Raw genomic sequence first — 17,237 nt, 5'->3', positions numbered from 1 at the left:
GTCAGAACAGTTTTTTCAGTGCTGTGGCGAGCCCAAGGTCACCCAGCTGGCTGTATGTGGGGGAGCGCAGAATCGAACCCAGCATGGCAGATTAGAAGTCCGCACTCCTAACCACTACACCAAAGTGGCTTTCCCAGTAGACAACAGTGTATCATGTTAGGTATAAAATGATGGCCACTGGGCAAAAATCCAAACTTTAAATTATATGTTGCATGGAGCCTGGCTGAACTGTCAGTGACTACCTGCAGTTGAAATAATGTTGCCTTTCTAGTCACTGTATCTACAAAAACTGATATTGGAGTATTGACAAGTATAACTAAGATGATCAAGTGGTTGGAGCACCATCTCTAACAGTTAAGATTAATTGATTTCACATGCTCACATTCTTTCTAAGCAAGATTTTTGTGCTGTTAAATTACTACATATTGTGCCAAGTTTATTAACTATAGAAGGGGGGAATTAGTTTCAGTTCTTTCAAGTATCTTATAAGTAACATTTTACAGTATATAAAATACTGGCTTTATAATAAGTAGCACCAATCAATTACACCCTACAATTTTAGTTTGAGCTGTTCTAACTGATCACCATATCCACTGAGTAGAATATTTATAAAATGGAAGGGTGATCTCTTTCCATTTAGAGGGTTAAGTCCAGTACAAAATTTCTCCTTCTGCCAGACCACTTGTGCAAGTAGAAATGCAAGGAAAAAAACACAGTTAATTTAAAACACAATGTTACATTTCTGCTCGCACATCACTACACCCAAGCCCCTGAATTTGTCTTATTTCATAGGATTCAGAATTATCTATAAATGATGCAAACTTATTATTATGTATTTATTCTCACAATTTTAAGTAAACTATAATTTCTTCAGGGGTGAGTCCCTAAGGCCCTTCATGCATGGCATCAGCTTCCCCGCGCTGGTGCCATGCCATTGTGGCGGTGTCAGGAATCAGGCTGAGCCCAGCCTGTGGAGTCCCAAGTGAAAGCACATCCGAAATCCAACAGTCGGTTGCAAATTTCCAAGAAGAGCTTTATTAGGCAAAGTCCACAGAAAGCTAAAGCAGGCCAAGATCTTCCTAAGCAAAGATCTTGATAATAACAAAGTACAAGTGAAACGGGTGGGGTAGATATAGGGTACACCAAATAAGGGAGGGGTGCGCTGGAGATTTGGCGGGAGAGTGGGTAGAGAGGCAAAAGGGGGTTCTGTTCTCAGGCTACCAGATGGCCAGGTGCCTTATCGGGGAGATGGCACATTGTTGAGATTTGGCTGTCTCCGCAAGGACACTTACAGTGAGATTGATACAGTTGTTGGGCCTCCTCGCCCGCTGAGAACAGGAAGGGAGGGAACATCTCAGAGGACAGGTTTATTGCTTTATGGCCTTGGGTGAGAAGAGGCCTGAGAAGGTAAAATATGCAAGAGTAGCCGGGAACAGGATGGCATGAACCAGGGGGGGTCATGACACTCGCCTCCCCTTAAGGCCCCCTCCCGTCCCCCTCGTCCTCAAGCCCCCGCAGCTATGGGGGTAGGGCCCGGCTTATCGGGGAAGCGGGAGTGGAATTTGCGGAGGAGAATCGGGGCGGCGATGTCCTCCGCGTCCACCCATTCATTGTCAGAGTCGGGGAAGCCCTTCCAAGAAACCAGATACTGCAATTGTTTGCGGAACAAGCGAGAATCGACAATGTCGGACAATTCGTAGTGCGTTTCTTCCCCCACCATGACGGGGGGAGGTGGACGGGACTGGGGGTGCCACTTATCAGGTGGGGGAGCCTTTTTGAGCAGGCTAACATGAAACACCGGGTGAACTTTGCGGTAGGTCTTCGGGAGTTCTACCCGCACGGTGACTTCGTTCAGCACTTGGGTTACCTTAAAGGGGCCCACAAACTGGTAGCTCAGCTTCTTGCACGGCCGCCTGTTTTTGAGGTTTTTTGTGGAGATGTACACCTCGTCCCCCACCTCATACACAGGGGGGCGCTGGCGCTTGCGATCAGCCCATTTCTTAAAATCGGCCTTGGCCTTTGTGAGGGACTCCGTTACCTCCCCCCAGGCCTCCCGCACCCGGGTTGCCCATTCGTCCACCCCAGGCGGGGAGGCTGTGGGATCACCCGGCGGCTTCACGAGAGTGGGAAAGGGGGGTGAGGCGTAGCCGTGAACCACTTCGAAGGGGGCCTTTCCCGTGCTTGAGTGCGGGGCGTTGTTGTAGGCATATTCAGCGAGGGGCAGGAGGGAAACCCAATCGTCCTGATGGTAGTTCAGGAAGCAGCGGAGGTACTGCTCGAGCACTTGGTTGACCCTCTCGGTTTGACCATTTGTGGCGGGGTGGTACGCGGAGCTTAGCCCCCTAGACACTCCTGCCAGGTCCATGAGGGCCCCCCAGAATTTGGCAACGAACTGTGCCCCCCGGTCGCTAATCACTTTGCGGGGGAAACCATGGAGGCGCACCACGTGGGTGACGAACAACTCGGCCAGGCGCTGCGCAGTGGGCAACCCTGGGCAGGGGACGAAGTGCGCCTGCTTTGAGAATTGGTCCACTACCACCCAAATCACCGTCTTCCCCTGGCTGGGGGGCAAGTCGGTGATGAAGTCCATGGAGATGATCTCCCAGGGGCGGTCGGGAATTTCCAGGGGCTTAAGGAGGCCCTGGGGTTTACCCACCCCCCGCTTGTGCGCAAGGCACACTGGGCAGCCCGCGACGTATTTTCCCACGTCTCGGCGGGCCCCCGGCCACCAGAATTGGCGGCGAAGCAGTCCCCAAGTTTTTAGGAAGCCAAAATGGCCCGCCGCCTTGCTGTCGTGGCACAATTCCAGGATGGTCTTGCGCATCGAGGCGGGGACGTACAGGCGCTCCCCTTTGTACCAGACCCCCTCGTGGGCACGAAGCTGCGAGCGGAGGTTAGCGAGTTGCGGGTCCGGGCCCAGGGCCGACCGAAATTCTGACATGGGAATGGAGAGCGGCCCCGTGGGGGGCCCTGGCGAACCTGGGGGGGGCCCTGGGCCGGGCGCCCCGCCTTGGTCTGGCTGCGGGTTTGAGCCAAGAGCCCCAACTGCTTGGGGGTAAAGACCGTGTCCACCCGGGAGGGGCGGTGTTCTCCCGGGAACATGCGGGAGAGGGCGTCCGCCATGAAATTCTTGCGCCCCGGGATGTGGACGAGGGTGAAGTCGAATCGGGAGAAAAAGTCCGCCCACCGAATTTGCTTCGCGCTGAGCGTGCGGGGCTTTCGCAGGGCCTCGAGGTTTTTGTGGTCGGTCCAGACTTCGAAGGGGATGGGGGAACCCTCAAGGAAGTGCCGCCAAGTGGACAGGGCGGTTTTGACCGCCGCCGCCTCTTTTTCCCAAATGGGCCAGTTCCGCTCGGTGGGGGAGAACTTGCGGGAGAGGTAGGCACAGGGCCGGAGCTTGCCCCCCTCCCCCCTTTGGAGGAGAACCCCCCCGACCGCCTCGTTGGAGGCGTCGACTTGCACCACGAAGGGCTTATCGATCTCTGGGTGGGCCAGGATGGGCTCGGAGGTGAACAGGTGTTTGAGGTGTTCGAAGGCTTGCGTGCAGTCCTGGGTCCACGGTAGTGGCGCCCCCGGACGGCCATCCCTGGCCCCTTTCCCTTTGGTCTTTAGGAGATCGGTGAGGGGCAGGGTCACCTTGGAGAACCCTGGGAGGAAGTCACGGTAGAAGTTGGCAAACCCGAGGAAGGATTGAAGCTGCCTACGGGTCCGGGGAATTTCCCAATCGAGGACCGCCTGGACCTTCGCGGGGTCCATCCCAATCCCCTCCCCCGAAACCCGGTAGCCCAAAAAGTCGACCTGGGGTTTGTGAAACTCACATTTCGGGAGTTTGGCGTACAGCTTGTGTTTCGCCAGGCGGCGTAAGACTTCTCGGACGAGAGCCGTGTGCTCCTCCTCCCCCCGGGAATAAATCAACACATCATCCAGGTAAACCACCACCCCCCGGTACAGCAAATCATGCAAAACTTCGTTGATAACGTTCATAAACACGCCCGGAGAGCCGCTTAACCCGAACGGCATGACGAGGTACTCGAACTGTCCCAATGGGGTGTTAAAAGCCGTTTTCCACTCGTCCCCCTCGGCGATGCGGACCCGGAAATAGGCGTCTCGCAAGTCCAGTTTGGTGAAGATGCGCCCTTCCCCCAGGCGGCTGAGCAGGTCCTTGATGAGGGGGAGGGGGTAGGCGTTGACCCTGGAGACCGCGTTGATCGCTCGGTAGTCGGTGCAAAGCCTGAGGGTGCCGTCCTTCTTTTTGGCGAATAGGACTGGCGCTGCCATGGAAGAAGTGGCCGGGCGGATGAAGCCCCGGGCCAGGTTTTTGTCGACGAAGGCGCGAAGCTCCCGAAGCTCTGCCGGGCTCATGTTGTAGAGTTTGGCCTTCGGGAGTTTGGCCCCTGGCACCAGTTCGATGGCGCAATCCGTCGGGCGGTGTGGGGGCAGCTGGTTGCATTCCTCCTCCGAGAAAGCTTCAGCGAGGTCGCGGTAGCAGGCCGGGATGGTGTCATCGGGGTCCGAGTAGAGGCCCATCGCCCGCAGCCAGGGGTTGAGCATGGCTGGGCTCTCGGACCACGGGACCACGGTCCCCGCGACGGCCACGGGCGGCGCGTCCGGCTGGTCCCGATACCAGAAGTGCAGCCTGCAGTTCGGGTGGGAAAAGACGAGGCGCTTCTCGTCCCAGTCGATCTCGGGGCGGTGAAGGTCCATCCAGTCCATGCCGAGTAGGATGGAGAAGCCGGCCACGGGGGCGATCGTGAGGGAGATTCGTTCCCAGTGGGACCCCAGATTTAGGGCCAGGGCGCTGGTGGCGTGACGAATGGCGTCCCCCCCAACCGGGGCGCCGTCCACCTGGCGCATTATTATGGGCTTGGCCAGGTCCTCCTGGCGGGCGGCGAGGGCCTGCGCGATCCCGGGGGTCACCAGAGACGTGGAGCAGCCGGAGTCTACGCAGACCTGGACCTCCACCCGGGTGTCGGCCTCCTCGTTGATTAGTACCGCCGGGAGGAGGATGGGGGGTAGGATTCGTCTTGGGGGCGCCGGAGTGCCGACAGGGAGGGTCCGCCGAGGGGCGCCCGGCATGACGGACCGTCCTCGTTTCCCGAGCTGTCCGACTGGGAGGACTCGGGGCTGGTCTGGGAGGAAATTTCCGCCTCCGTCGCGGGGGAGACAGGAGCGAGGAGCGCCCGGGTCCCTCCGGACTTTCCCGCAGATTTGTCGGACGGACGTTGGCGGTCGGCCGGGCGCTTGTCCGGGGGGCGCTGGCCTCTATCCTGCTGGGAGGGGGATTTGGATTTCGCCAGGCGCGTTGGGCACACCGAGGCGAAGTGTCCCTTCCCCCCACACTCGTGGCAGAGACCCGATTGTTTACGCCTCTCCCTGTCTGGCGCACTGGTTGGGGCAGGCTGTGAGGCCATCAGCTTCGGGGCGCTTGGGGTCTTGTCGGATCGTGACGAACGGAGCAGGCGGGCCGCCTCCTGGCGACGCTGGTAGGCGCGGTAATTCGCGAGGTTTGTTTCGATCACCCCCGCGGCGTCAATCCACTGCTGGAGGTCCCCGTCTTCCGGTGGCCCCCGGTTGAAAATCCCGTCGGCCACTGGGCGGTCGAGGCCGTCCAGGAAGGCGTTGATGACCTGGGTCTCGTTTAAGGTAGTGATTCGGTCCGAGATGGCCCGGAAGTCAATTACATAGTCCATCAGGGGCCTCCCCCGTTGTTTCAGCTTAGTTAGCGCCTCCGTCGCCTTCCGCTCACGGAAAGGGTCGCGGAAAGCCGTACGGAGGGCGACCCTGAAGGATTCTAAGGAGGTGGCTGCCGCCGTCCCCCTCTCGTACTGGGTGACCCACCAGTCCATTGCCTTGCCCTCTAGGTTGCAGCCCAGCGTGCGCACTAAATCGGCCTCGTCCGTAAACGTATCGCCCCATTCCGCCAAGAAGCCATCCACCATAATCAAAAAATAGGTGAGACTCTCCGAAGTACCATCGAACTTCACCTTGAATTTCCGGCCCCCCAAATTGTCGTGGCGGCCGCCGCGGGCGGCCCCGTTGTTCGGCTGATTGGGTGGCTGCAGGGGGACCGGCGAGGGTGGCGGGGCGAGCGGCGGTGGAGGTTGGGGCTGGGGAGGTGGGGCGGCTGCGGCAAGCGGAGCATAGGTCCCCCTCCTCGGGGCTGTCGGATGAATCCAATCCCCGGCCAGGTGACGATCGCGGGGCGGTGGGGCCGGGTTCGGGGGAGTGGGGGTTCTCGTCGGGGGCTCCCCCCAGGGACCCGACAGAAACGTGACGGGGTCCTGGCCCCCCGGCCGGGAACGTGATGGTGAGGCATCCCTCCTCCGACGACGAGGTTCGTGGTGAGGGGGGATCTCTGTGAAGGCTGCGCCCCGATCGGGTCCCGGCTCGAGCTCGGGTCCGGTGTCGACATCTTCCTCCTCCAGCCAGGTCATGGCTCCGGCCGGACGGGAGTAGGTCAGATATTTGGGGGGAGCGAACGTCGAGATCAGACCCATGGTCGCGGTCCCCCCGGTGTCTAGAGTCCCGTACCCCAGGGACGGGGTGCTGTGGTGTTTGGGCTTGACAGCGGGGCCCACAGGGGGGCGCATAGCAGCTCGGGTGGCCTGGGCAGCTGGATTGCCTGGTAGTGATGCGGGAAGGGAGAGTCGGCCTCTCTTCTCCCTCTCGGAGTCGGGGGGGGCGCTCCAATGCTCCCGACGGGACTCGGCTTGGCGCAGGGCCCGGCGAAGGGCTTCGTTTTCTCGTCGTTGGTCCCCCACGCGTAGCATCAGGCTCTCGAGTTCTTCGACCGGGACAAGTTGCTGGGGTCCTTCTCTGGTGAAGTCGACCCCCACCTGGCGCCCCATTTCGACCAGGCGGTCCGCATCTCCTGGGTCGCTGGGAGGGTCCTCGTCCTCTTCCTCGAGGGAGGGTGGGGGCGATTTCCCCGCCGCACTCGCAGACTCCTTCGTGGGGCTCTGGCATGGCGGGGATCGGTGGTCCTCGGTGTCGGGGGGGACGTCTCCGGCTCCGGCGTCTGGAGGGGTGGTCAACAGTACCGTGGTGGCGCCGTCCTCCGCCCGCTCTTCGATGGGAACGTGGATGATCAGGCGTTGCCGGCCCCCGTCCGGGGACTGTTCCACGATGTCTAACCCTGAGTCCTCCGGGGCTGCCGCGGCCATGGGAAGCGAGGCGCACCAACGGATGGATTAACAGGGAGAAGTGGTTATTATCAATTTGTCAGGAATCAGGCTGAGCCCAGCCTGTGGAGTCCCAAGTGAAAGCACATCCGAAATCCAACAGTCGGTTGCAAATTTCCAAGAAGAGCTTTATTAGGCAAAGTCCACAGAAAGCTAAAGCAGGCCAAGATCTTCCTAAGCAAAGATCTTGATAATAACAAAGTACAAGTGAAACGGGTGGGGTAGATATAGGGTACACCAAATAAGGGAGGGGTGCGCTGGAGATTTGGCGGGAGAGTGGGTAGAGAGGCAAAAGGGGGTTCTGTTCTCAGGCTACCAGATGGCCAGGTGCCTTATCGGGGAGATGGCACATTGTTGAGATTTGGCTGTCTCCGCAAGGACACTTACAGTGAGATTGATACAGTTGTTGGGCCTCCTCGCCCGCTGAGAACAGGAAGGGAGGGAACATCTCAGAGGACAGGTTTATTGCTTTATGGCCTTGGGTGAGAAGAGGCCTGAGAAGGTAAAATATGCAAGAGTAGCCGGGAACAGGATGGCATGAACCAGGGGGGGTCATGACAGGCGGGGCATGATGCCCCGCCGTTTCCCGTGTACGCACGGGAGCGGGGCATGCTGGGTTGCCCCGGTGTAGTGTGCATGCACTGTACGCCAGGGCCAGGAGGGCCGGATCCCGGCCAGCGGAGGCGAATGAAGTGGCGGGGCTGGGGGAGGTGTGGAGGGGCCGGGGGGAGCGGGGAGTCACCCCTGCCAGCTCCGTGGCTCCACGGAGCCTACAGGGGCGTGCGGAGTCCCTTAAGGGACACTGCAAGTTGAGGCTGGGCGGGCCGACAGGCCTGGCACTGGCAATTATGCACAGCCCAGCCCGCCGCAGCCCCGGATTACCCAGGAAGCTATGGAAGATCCTGCGTTCGCTTAACGCGGGTCTACCGTAGCCCTGGGCTGAGAGGCGTCTGTACTGGTGGCGGCAGCGAGCGTTATTGGGGATTTTCTCCGAAGTGCTGCTGCAGCCAATGCAGGCAATATGGCCCGTGCCTAATGGGCTTTTGTAATTAAAATCTGTTTTGAAATTCCCCCTCTCCACAGCAGACAGTTACGTTTTACCTAACACTGTTCCTAGGGGCCCTGTTTAGTCTTCCATGCAGTATTTGGGTGGACTGCTATGGAAAGGAAGGAGGGCTATTATATGAACATTGGTTGAATACAGCCCATTTTATATTAAATTATTATTTGGATAAAGTGCATTATACCCACACTGAACAAAAGAATGGTTAAACTATTTAATGGACTAATTTGTTTAAATTAAAGCAATTTCCATTGTTAGCACAAAATTAAATGGCTGAGGGCATTTCATTCATTCATAAGATCACAACAGTAAAAGCTGCAAAAGACGATGCTACGGCTGTAAGATGAAAGGCAATATAAGACACAACTTACCCTGACAAATTCCATAGCAAAAAGTTTTTTGTATTCCATTTCCATGAAAAAACTGCTGAAGATTAATTCATGCAAGACCTTTCTTGCTCCTGGAAAAGTCAACAATTAGTGTCTTTTCCATAAATACTCTTATTTTGACAGAGAAGTCAAAAAGCAAAATGGACCTAGTATTTGAATCTAATTTAACAATAGAATTATTACAACAATTAATAAAGCAAAAAGTATTCAAGAGGAAATATTGACACGGTTACATATATAACAGCCATGTCATATCATGGAATCATAGAGTTGGAAGGGGCCATACAAGCCATCTAATCTAATCCCATGCTCAATACAGGATCATCCTAAATCATCCATAACAAATTTTCATTATTTCATTAAATCACCACAAAGATTTTTATTAAAACGTCTCTCAAATCACCAATGAAATATGCTGTTTATTTTGCAGCAATTACACAGTCATTCCTTTTAAAATTAACACTGCAGCAATAAATTGACTATCAAACAGCCACTAACAAGATGTTTTCCATTTTATATTGTACAGAATTTTGATATAATGTTGGTCTAACTGACCTTTATACAGGTTTGCATCCCAAAGCATAAGTGTGCTTATACAACAAGGTTTCTCTTGATCAATTTCATCTTTTAGACATATCTGACAGAAGATCTGACGAAAGTCACCTATGTCAGAAGCATATTATTTGAATTGAAGAGTTAGGAGGATACTCATGACGCATGATCCAGAAATAGCAATAAATGGATGTCTTGCAATGGCCACTGGCTATATGCAATAAATTGAACCGAACTGTCTAAATGGATGTGTTTCCCTATCAGATCAGCAAGTTTAACAGCCATCCAAAATTATACTGTGCACTAGAACAGCTGAACCTGAATTATGACTCAAACATCCCACAAATCCACCCTAGCAAGGTGTTCAGAGTTGGGATGAAAAAAAGAGCTACCGCTATAATAACTTTTGTATAGGAGAATAATTTAAATAGCAATTATAGTTTTATCAATTTTTCAAGGAACATTTATATAGACATAATTAATGTGAGGTAAAAAACAGATTAAGATCTTGTTGATAGTCTGGCATTTGTACATGGTACTGAAGTTACTTACTTGAATAACTCATAAGTTTATTTAACCAGGAACCAAGACGCAAAGCAAATTTCTGATGAGACATTATATTAGCATGAAGAACCTTCACAGTAAGAGGGTGCTGGGAAACATTTTTTGAATGTTTCTGAAAGATAATATTTAGAATTTGAATGAGTGCTTATTAGGATTCTCTCCACTCCTTTTAGCCATTTTTGTTTTAAACTCTACAAAACTCAAACATTAGAATTTTTCAAATGTGATAAAAGGTGGTAAGAAACATTTCTCAAGAATACACAAGTACATTAAGACAGCCAAACAAACAGTTACATTAACTACGTGCTATTAAAAACTGCGACAAATTACCTTTATTTCTTCTTTGGCTTCCTGACAAGCAACGTATGTACCTTTCATAACAGCCTTCCGACCCTAGAAAAAAAAAAGGAGGAAGTAGTACACTTAGGTGAGATGATTAATAGAAATGGCATTACTCAATTATGATAATGATAACAAGGACAGAGATGGAATAGAAAAACAGATAAAAAAGAAATTAAACAGGAACAAATATTCAGTAGTTTTGTCTAAGTGTAACTCTAAAGTAACCATTTGTCAAAAACATCACTTGTGCTGCTATAAGAGATAACTACATGAAAATAAACTTCCCAAAATACTAAGCATAAAATATTTGTTTTTAGTGGAATGTTGCCCAGTGATTTACCTCTACCTTGTATGCTACAAGTCATAATTCAAATTCTTCTTTTTGCATATGAAGTGGCACAAATAATTACCAGACTTCAAATAAAACTACGTTGTCCTTAGTCACAAGTGGAAAGCTTGCAGGATTGCAAATAAAAATACAAGGCAGTTCATGGCATCTATATTTCTAAAGAAAAATGACAGATTAACTCATGTATCCACTCCTCTCATCATCTTGTACAGACTTACAGTATTCCAACAGGAGCAATTCCCATATGAAACTAAACTGTACAATTTTTTTTTATTTTTTATTACTGGATTCATATTCTGCCCAGTCTTTAGAAACTCAGTATACCTGCAGAGACTGTCCAAGATCAAGGAGACACACCTTTGTTAAATTATCATTTTACATTATCACTGAAGACATAGTATGGCCTGACCTTACACTAGGAAAGAGATCACGGCAACTATACCGTCAAGTACAGCTGACACACTATCATGAGATCACTTTACTAAGATGAATCTGCATGTGTAGTAACCACAGAATGTGTCAATTGGATTACCACATGGCACAATAAATGGTGTAACTACTAACCTCTTTGTCTATAGCATTGGTATATAATTGTGCCTCTCCAAGCTCACAGCCAAGAGCTCTCTGCAGACTGTAGATAACATGATCATAAGAATGATGCTCATCATTGAAAAGCACACAATAGTATTTGTCCATCTTCTGTACACTGGAAGAACATGAAATGAAATTTAGTAACCAAAAAGAAACTAGAAAAGTCCAGCACAATGCTGGTAACACGGATCTTTCAAGCCAATATATAAAGAGAGAAGAAGAAGAGTTAACATGAGAAAAAGAGGAATACATCAACAACTGATTCACAGAAATTACATATATTTCCCTAATTTAGAATCTATTATTAGATGGAATTAGGCTTTCCCTCACAGATCAAGGTATGAATTTAGGAGTGCTCCTGGACCTGATCTTGATAATGGATAACCAGATTTCTACTAGGAGCAACATTTCAGTTACACATAGCTTGTACACTGGATCCTCATCCAGATCCTGTTGACCTGGCAATGTTGATGCATGTTATCATAACTTTAAAGTTGGACTACTTTAATGCTTTCTACCTGGGGCTGCCATTGAAGGCAACTGAAAAAATCCAGATGATGCAGCATGCATCAATTGCATGCAGAATTAGATAAAAATTAACAGTCACTTCTACATTTTATCACTAATGGGAAGATTTTCCTTGCTTGAAGTATTAGCTCTTCATTCAACTGACAGTCAGAGTTGTGCAAAAAGCAACTGCACTGGCCACTACTTGCTTGAGGCACAATTCAAAGTGTTGGTTATTATCCTTAAAGCCCCTCACAGCCTAGGATCCTCATACTTATTGAACCGCATCTCCCAATATACTTTGTTGTGTCATTTATACTTGTCAGATAGCCTTCTCCCATAGGGGTCTCCCCTTTAAGCCCCCCCCCCATCCATACAACCACAGCAAGGTCAGTGGCCCAGCCTGCTAAACTGGAGAAGGGAAACTTTCTCCCTTGCTACATTTAGGAAAGAGCCTCTTGTGGCGCAGAGTGGTAAGGCAGCAGACATGCAGTCTAAAAGCTCTGCCCATGAGGCTGGGAGTTCAATCCCAGCAGCCAGCTCAAGGCTGACTCAGCCTTCCATCCTTCCGAGGTTGGTAAAATGAGTACCCAGCTTGCTGGGGGATAAATGGTAATGACTGGGGAAGGCATTGGCAAACCACCCCGTATTGAGTCTGCCATGAAAATGCTAGAGGGCATCACCCCAAGGGTCAGACATGACCCAGTGCTTGCACAGGAGATACCTTTACCTTTACCTTTACCTTTACCTTTACCTTTACCTTTACCTTTACCTTTAGGAAAGCAAGTAAGGAAATATTCTGCAAAAAAAAAATGGTGGTGGGTGAACACTTCCAGATGATTTGGCTGTGATTTTGCTGATCCTGTGCACTAAATGCTCTTGGGTATCAGCACATTTTAAAATTTGTAAAAGAGCACGTTTTAATCTGTCTTTTGTTAATTTATGCCTTTTCAACTTGGCTACTACATTTGTTCAGCTACGTGTCCAAGAAGATAAGGTGGAATAAAAATGCTTGAAATACATACATTAATAAATATTATTATTTTTTATTATTACTATTTTATTTATTCCCCACTATTCCTGAGGCTGGCTTGTGGCCTCCAAACGTCCAATAAAAATCCCGAATTATTCTTGGGAGATTTAACAGTACAGACTGAACATGAAATTTAAACATGCAGTTATCAGTAAGTTTGCATTTCAACATTAATAAATCCAAAAAATGATGTTCAGACCAAGGTAGGAAAAATACTAGGATGGGATGAGAGCTTTGTACCACACTAAACCAGTGGCCATGTTCTCTCCATTTTGTCTTGCCATTTCTGTTTCCAAGTGCAGTTGTACTTCTTTAGCACTCTGGGGAGGTTACTCAATTTAGTAGGAATCATTATTCCTCTTCCACAAAAAGCAACAAACCCTCTGCTTTAAAGATACGTGAGAGCTCCCAGCAGCAGATCCACCGCTGAAAGTAATTATTGTACTTGTTTTAAAGGTAGAATAGTCTTGGAGGAATCTATCTGTATTGTATTTGTTGACATGGAAGGCATTACAGTTCTCTCCCATTTCTCATTTTAAAATTGATAACAGTTTATTTACTTATTTATATTTATTACATTTATATACTGCCCTCCCCAGAATCTCAGAGAATGTAGCTTCAGGGTACTTATATGGAGAACTAACAGACAAGTGGTTGTAGTGGTACCCAAACCTCCCACCCCTGCTGATTTTCTCCTGCAACTGAGATTGTCATTCCTTCAGGAGGATTTACTTTCTCTTTCAGAAGTTGGCTGTAGGGGACGGGGGGAGGGGGAGAAACGGAACATTTGTGAGGAACATCAATGGGAAGCTTTATTCTTCCACCCATTTATCATATACAAATGCCCCTTAGTATTACTGCTGTAAGATAAATATGAGATAGGCATGCCAGATTTTCCTTGTATCACACAGGATTTATACTTACAGAAAAGTGTGCTATTAAACTGAAGTTCATTTCAGTAAAAGACTAAATACATAGGAAGCCTTGGTATACCAAGCACTATATCCAGACAAACAAAAAATCCCTTATCGCCATGATAAGGGGTTTGGACTAGATGGCCTGTATGGCCCCTTCCAACTCTGTGATTCTGTGATGACAGAATAGTAGAACCTGAGTTGCAGACAGACCACCATAGAGTACCTAAATTACATGACTATTCTGTGGTTCTCTCCTCTTCTATTTATCATATTACTGTGATTTACTTATTAAACAATTGTATGTCTCTTTAATCCTGAACAAACACTCAATGTTTTATTTACTAATAGATTTTTCACTAATAATTTTAATGGAGCAAGCCATCATAAGCACACATTGTAAAAAGATGTAAAGATATGGAGAGAAAGAGAAACGAATTCTGAGTCTGGACTCCAGCATTAGACTTACCTAGTCATTAGTTCTAGAGGCAACTCCTTCTCTTCCTCCCAAACAGTCATTTCTACAATATATTTTATCACTGATGGGAAGATTTTCCTTGCTTGTGCCATTAGCTCTTCATTCAACTGACATTCAGAGTTCTGCAGAAAGCAATAAGAAACGCTGAAAGAAATCATAATTATACTAGTAGCACAGCCCATTTTTAAAATGGGCTTTGAAAGGGGTAGGGGAAGGTCCCTGGCTGGCTGCAAACCCCTCAGCTCAAGGGAGGCTGGGCTCCTGGAGGGCGGGAGCTTGAGGGGGAGGGCCAATCAGGGTGGACCTGGACGGACAAGGCTCTGGACAGTCTCCTCCCAGAAGGCTGTTTCCCAAATATAAGGGAGCAAAATAGTGTTAAGGATATATGAACAGCAAAAATGTGACTTATGCATTCTCTGTCCCACACAAACAAAAAGGGACTTCTGTACCAGAAAGGTTAAAAATGAGCAGTAAACCCAACAGTTTGGAACAGGGTTAGCAATTATGCTTAATTACTCAAAGTGAAGTCCTGTTTACTATCAGAAATATTGTTTCTATCAAAATTACACAAAGATTAACATTTCTGATAAGCATACAAAAAGGAACAAATTATACAGACATGACACTTCATCTCAGCACAAAGGCCAAGAAGTGAATTCTTACCTCTATTTAAGTTCATTTTTGTGGTATAATATAATTTTTATTTTTTATTTTTTATGCACTGCCCTCTCGAACAAGGTTGCTATCTGGAACTGTAAAATATGATGTTGATTGTTTGACTGATGGATCCAATTTATATTGGTCAAAGATTGATCAAAACGTTGAAAATTGATGCACATTCTATGCAAGTGGTAAATGAATTTAAATACTTGGGAATTATATTCCAGTTGAATCCATCATCGTCTAAGGATATTCAGTATGTTAAACAGAAAACTGTTAGCATTAAGGAAATTCCTTCCCCCCACCCCAGGGACCCAGTATATACCAGCACACTTGAGTGCATACAGGGCACTTGTACTACCACATATACGCTATGGCTCACCAATTTGGTTCTCAGGCCTAGTTAAGCTACTAGATAAGCTTCAGACAACTTTTTTCTATAAAATTCTTGCACCTCCCCCATGTATAGCATCTACAATTATACAGCTTGAACTGGGTCTTCCAAATATTTCTACTGTGATGTACTAAGCAATTATTAACTTTTAATTTAGATCCCTTAACAACCTTCATGCTTTCACAAAACTAGGATCCCGTGAGTGCTTTCGGTCTTCGTGGAACAGAGATGTAGATGTTCAAATCACTCAGTGGTGCCCACTGAGTCCCTTAACAAAGATGAAAAGAGAGCTATTCATCAAACAATTACTTAAGCAAGATTGGGACCTTTGGGTTAAAGATTCCAAAAGGAAATGTTTTCCGCTTTACACAGGAATTAAATATCCAGCTGAATTTGAAACTCTGAACTATCTTCACATGTTGACAGTTGCTAAACTGACATGGTAATACATGATTGCATGCTGTAATTAAATACCCACAGTTCAGAAAAAGGGTAGTTTTCTCAGGACATCTCAAGAATAGCACATTTTTACTGCTCTTTATCAGGTGTTGACTTATTAATGCATGTTTTTCTTTATTGTCCAATATGCTAAGGCTAGGGAGAAATTTTTTGTGAAACGGCTATCAAGAGGTATTCATTGCTAAACATCAGTAGCAAGTACATTTTCAAAAAGTACTGACTTCCTATTTATTTTACTCAAAAAGTTACCTCATTCATAGCACCAGCTTCTCCAGCCTCATGATTTGCACACAGTGGTCCAGCCTTCCATGCTTCTGTATCCCCACAATCACAAAATCCTCCTCCTGTGGAAGTGTTCATCTGAAGATACACAGATCAAACACAAGATAACACCAAAATGTACATTTGCAAAGTATTTATTATTTATTTATTATTTGGATTTCTTACTTGCCTCTCCCCGGAGGCTCAAGGCAAGTTACAGCACATAAAACCCCAATAAAACCATACAATAAAACCAATAAAAGCAAGAATGCATACAGTTGGCAAGCACAATAAGACAAGATGTAGCAAAAAACTTGAACCTATCTATACCGCCCCTCAGTAATCCATCCTAGAGGGGGAGGACAGAGGGTGCTAGTCTTCGCTTACTGCTGCGGTAAGGGGGGCCAGATCATCCTTGCGGCCCAGCCTCACCCGATGACCTGGCGGAAGAGCTCCGTTCTGCAGGCCCTGCAGAACGCTGAAAGCTGTGTTGGGCCCTACAAATTATCCCTTACCCAAAATTTAATAGGGTGCTTAGAATTTAAGAAATAATTAACTGGGGCTTCCCCAGGTCCTCAGCAGCAACTAAAAACATGAACAAGTGCTTCCTCCTATTATGTAAAAGCAAATTAAGCCCCATAAACAGGTATGGAGTCTGCCTAGCAAACATTCTGTCATTTACAGTTTTAATTCATGAATTGTTTCATCATTAATACTCATGTTCTGTATTTTAACATTTAGAATTTTAAACCAACTCAAATTTCCAATTCATGTTCAAAGGCAAATCAATCTCTTATATCGGATGTAGCAGATTTGATGATAGCATTTGGACTAGATGAACCATGAGGTCCATCCAACTCTATTATTCTATGATTTCTGTGTAACTGAAGGGTTAACATCTGCCACCACAAGCATTCCCTGTACATTTTTCAACAATTTACAAATGTTTGTCATGCTATACTTAAATTTGTATCTAATTTCAAAAAAAGCTCCTTAGTTGTGTATATCAGCGGTCCGCAACCTTTCTGCAGCCGCGGACCACTTTCACGGGGGGGGGGGGAGAGGGCGACCCGGGGCCCCTCACACGCACAGCAGCCCCGGCGCAAACGCACATGCACAGACTTGCGTCCAGCGGGGGCGCAAATGCGCATGTGCGGCAGTGCTGCGCATGCATGCATGTGCAAAACTGCCACGCATCTTCGTTTTCGGTCCCGCTGGACACAAACGCACATTTGCGGCAAGTCCATGCATGCACGTTTGCGCCACCTGCTACGGCTTCCTCTCCCCGTCCCTCCAGGCCGCAAGCAAATCGGCCACCGAAGCGGCCGATTAGCTTGCAGCCCGGCAAGCTTCTCTTCCCTACCCCCCCCGAAGCAAGAAGCTTGCAGCCTGGTGAGCTTCTCGCTGCGGGGGTGGGGTGGGGAGAGGGAGCCGTGGCCCGGCACCAAGTCCTTCACGGCCCAGCACCGGGCCACAGCCCGGGGGTTGGGAACCACTGGT

General features: G+C 48.6%; 1 protein-coding gene across 2 annotated transcripts in view; it reads right to left on the bottom strand.

The window, feature by feature from the left end:
• The window catches only part of UBR1 (ubiquitin protein ligase E3 component n-recognin 1), a 94,105-nt gene that overhangs the window by 64,745 nt on the left and 12,123 nt on the right, over nucleotides 1-17,237 (bottom strand). For both annotated transcript variants that reach the window (XM_077322728.1, XM_077322727.1), the window contains exons 4-10: nucleotides 15,726-15,836; nucleotides 13,955-14,085; nucleotides 11,005-11,146; nucleotides 10,080-10,142; nucleotides 9,738-9,861; nucleotides 9,189-9,296; nucleotides 8,616-8,704 (exon numbers count right to left, since the gene is read on the bottom strand). In XM_077322728.1, coding sequence (XP_077178843.1) covers nucleotides 8,616-8,704; nucleotides 9,189-9,296; nucleotides 9,738-9,861; nucleotides 10,080-10,142; nucleotides 11,005-11,146; nucleotides 13,955-14,085; nucleotides 15,726-15,836 — 768 coding nt within the window. The remainder of the gene's footprint in view (nucleotides 1-8,615; nucleotides 8,705-9,188; nucleotides 9,297-9,737; nucleotides 9,862-10,079; nucleotides 10,143-11,004; nucleotides 11,147-13,954; nucleotides 14,086-15,725; nucleotides 15,837-17,237) is intronic.

The sequence above is a fragment of the Paroedura picta genome, chromosome 2, assembly GCF_049243985.1.
Source record: "Paroedura picta isolate Pp20150507F chromosome 2, Ppicta_v3.0, whole genome shotgun sequence".
Classification (NCBI taxonomy): Eukaryota; Metazoa; Chordata; class Lepidosauria; order Squamata; family Gekkonidae; genus Paroedura; species Paroedura picta.
The sequence above is the reverse complement of the archived record's forward strand: the minus strand, read 5'-3'. Positions and strand labels throughout refer to the sequence as shown.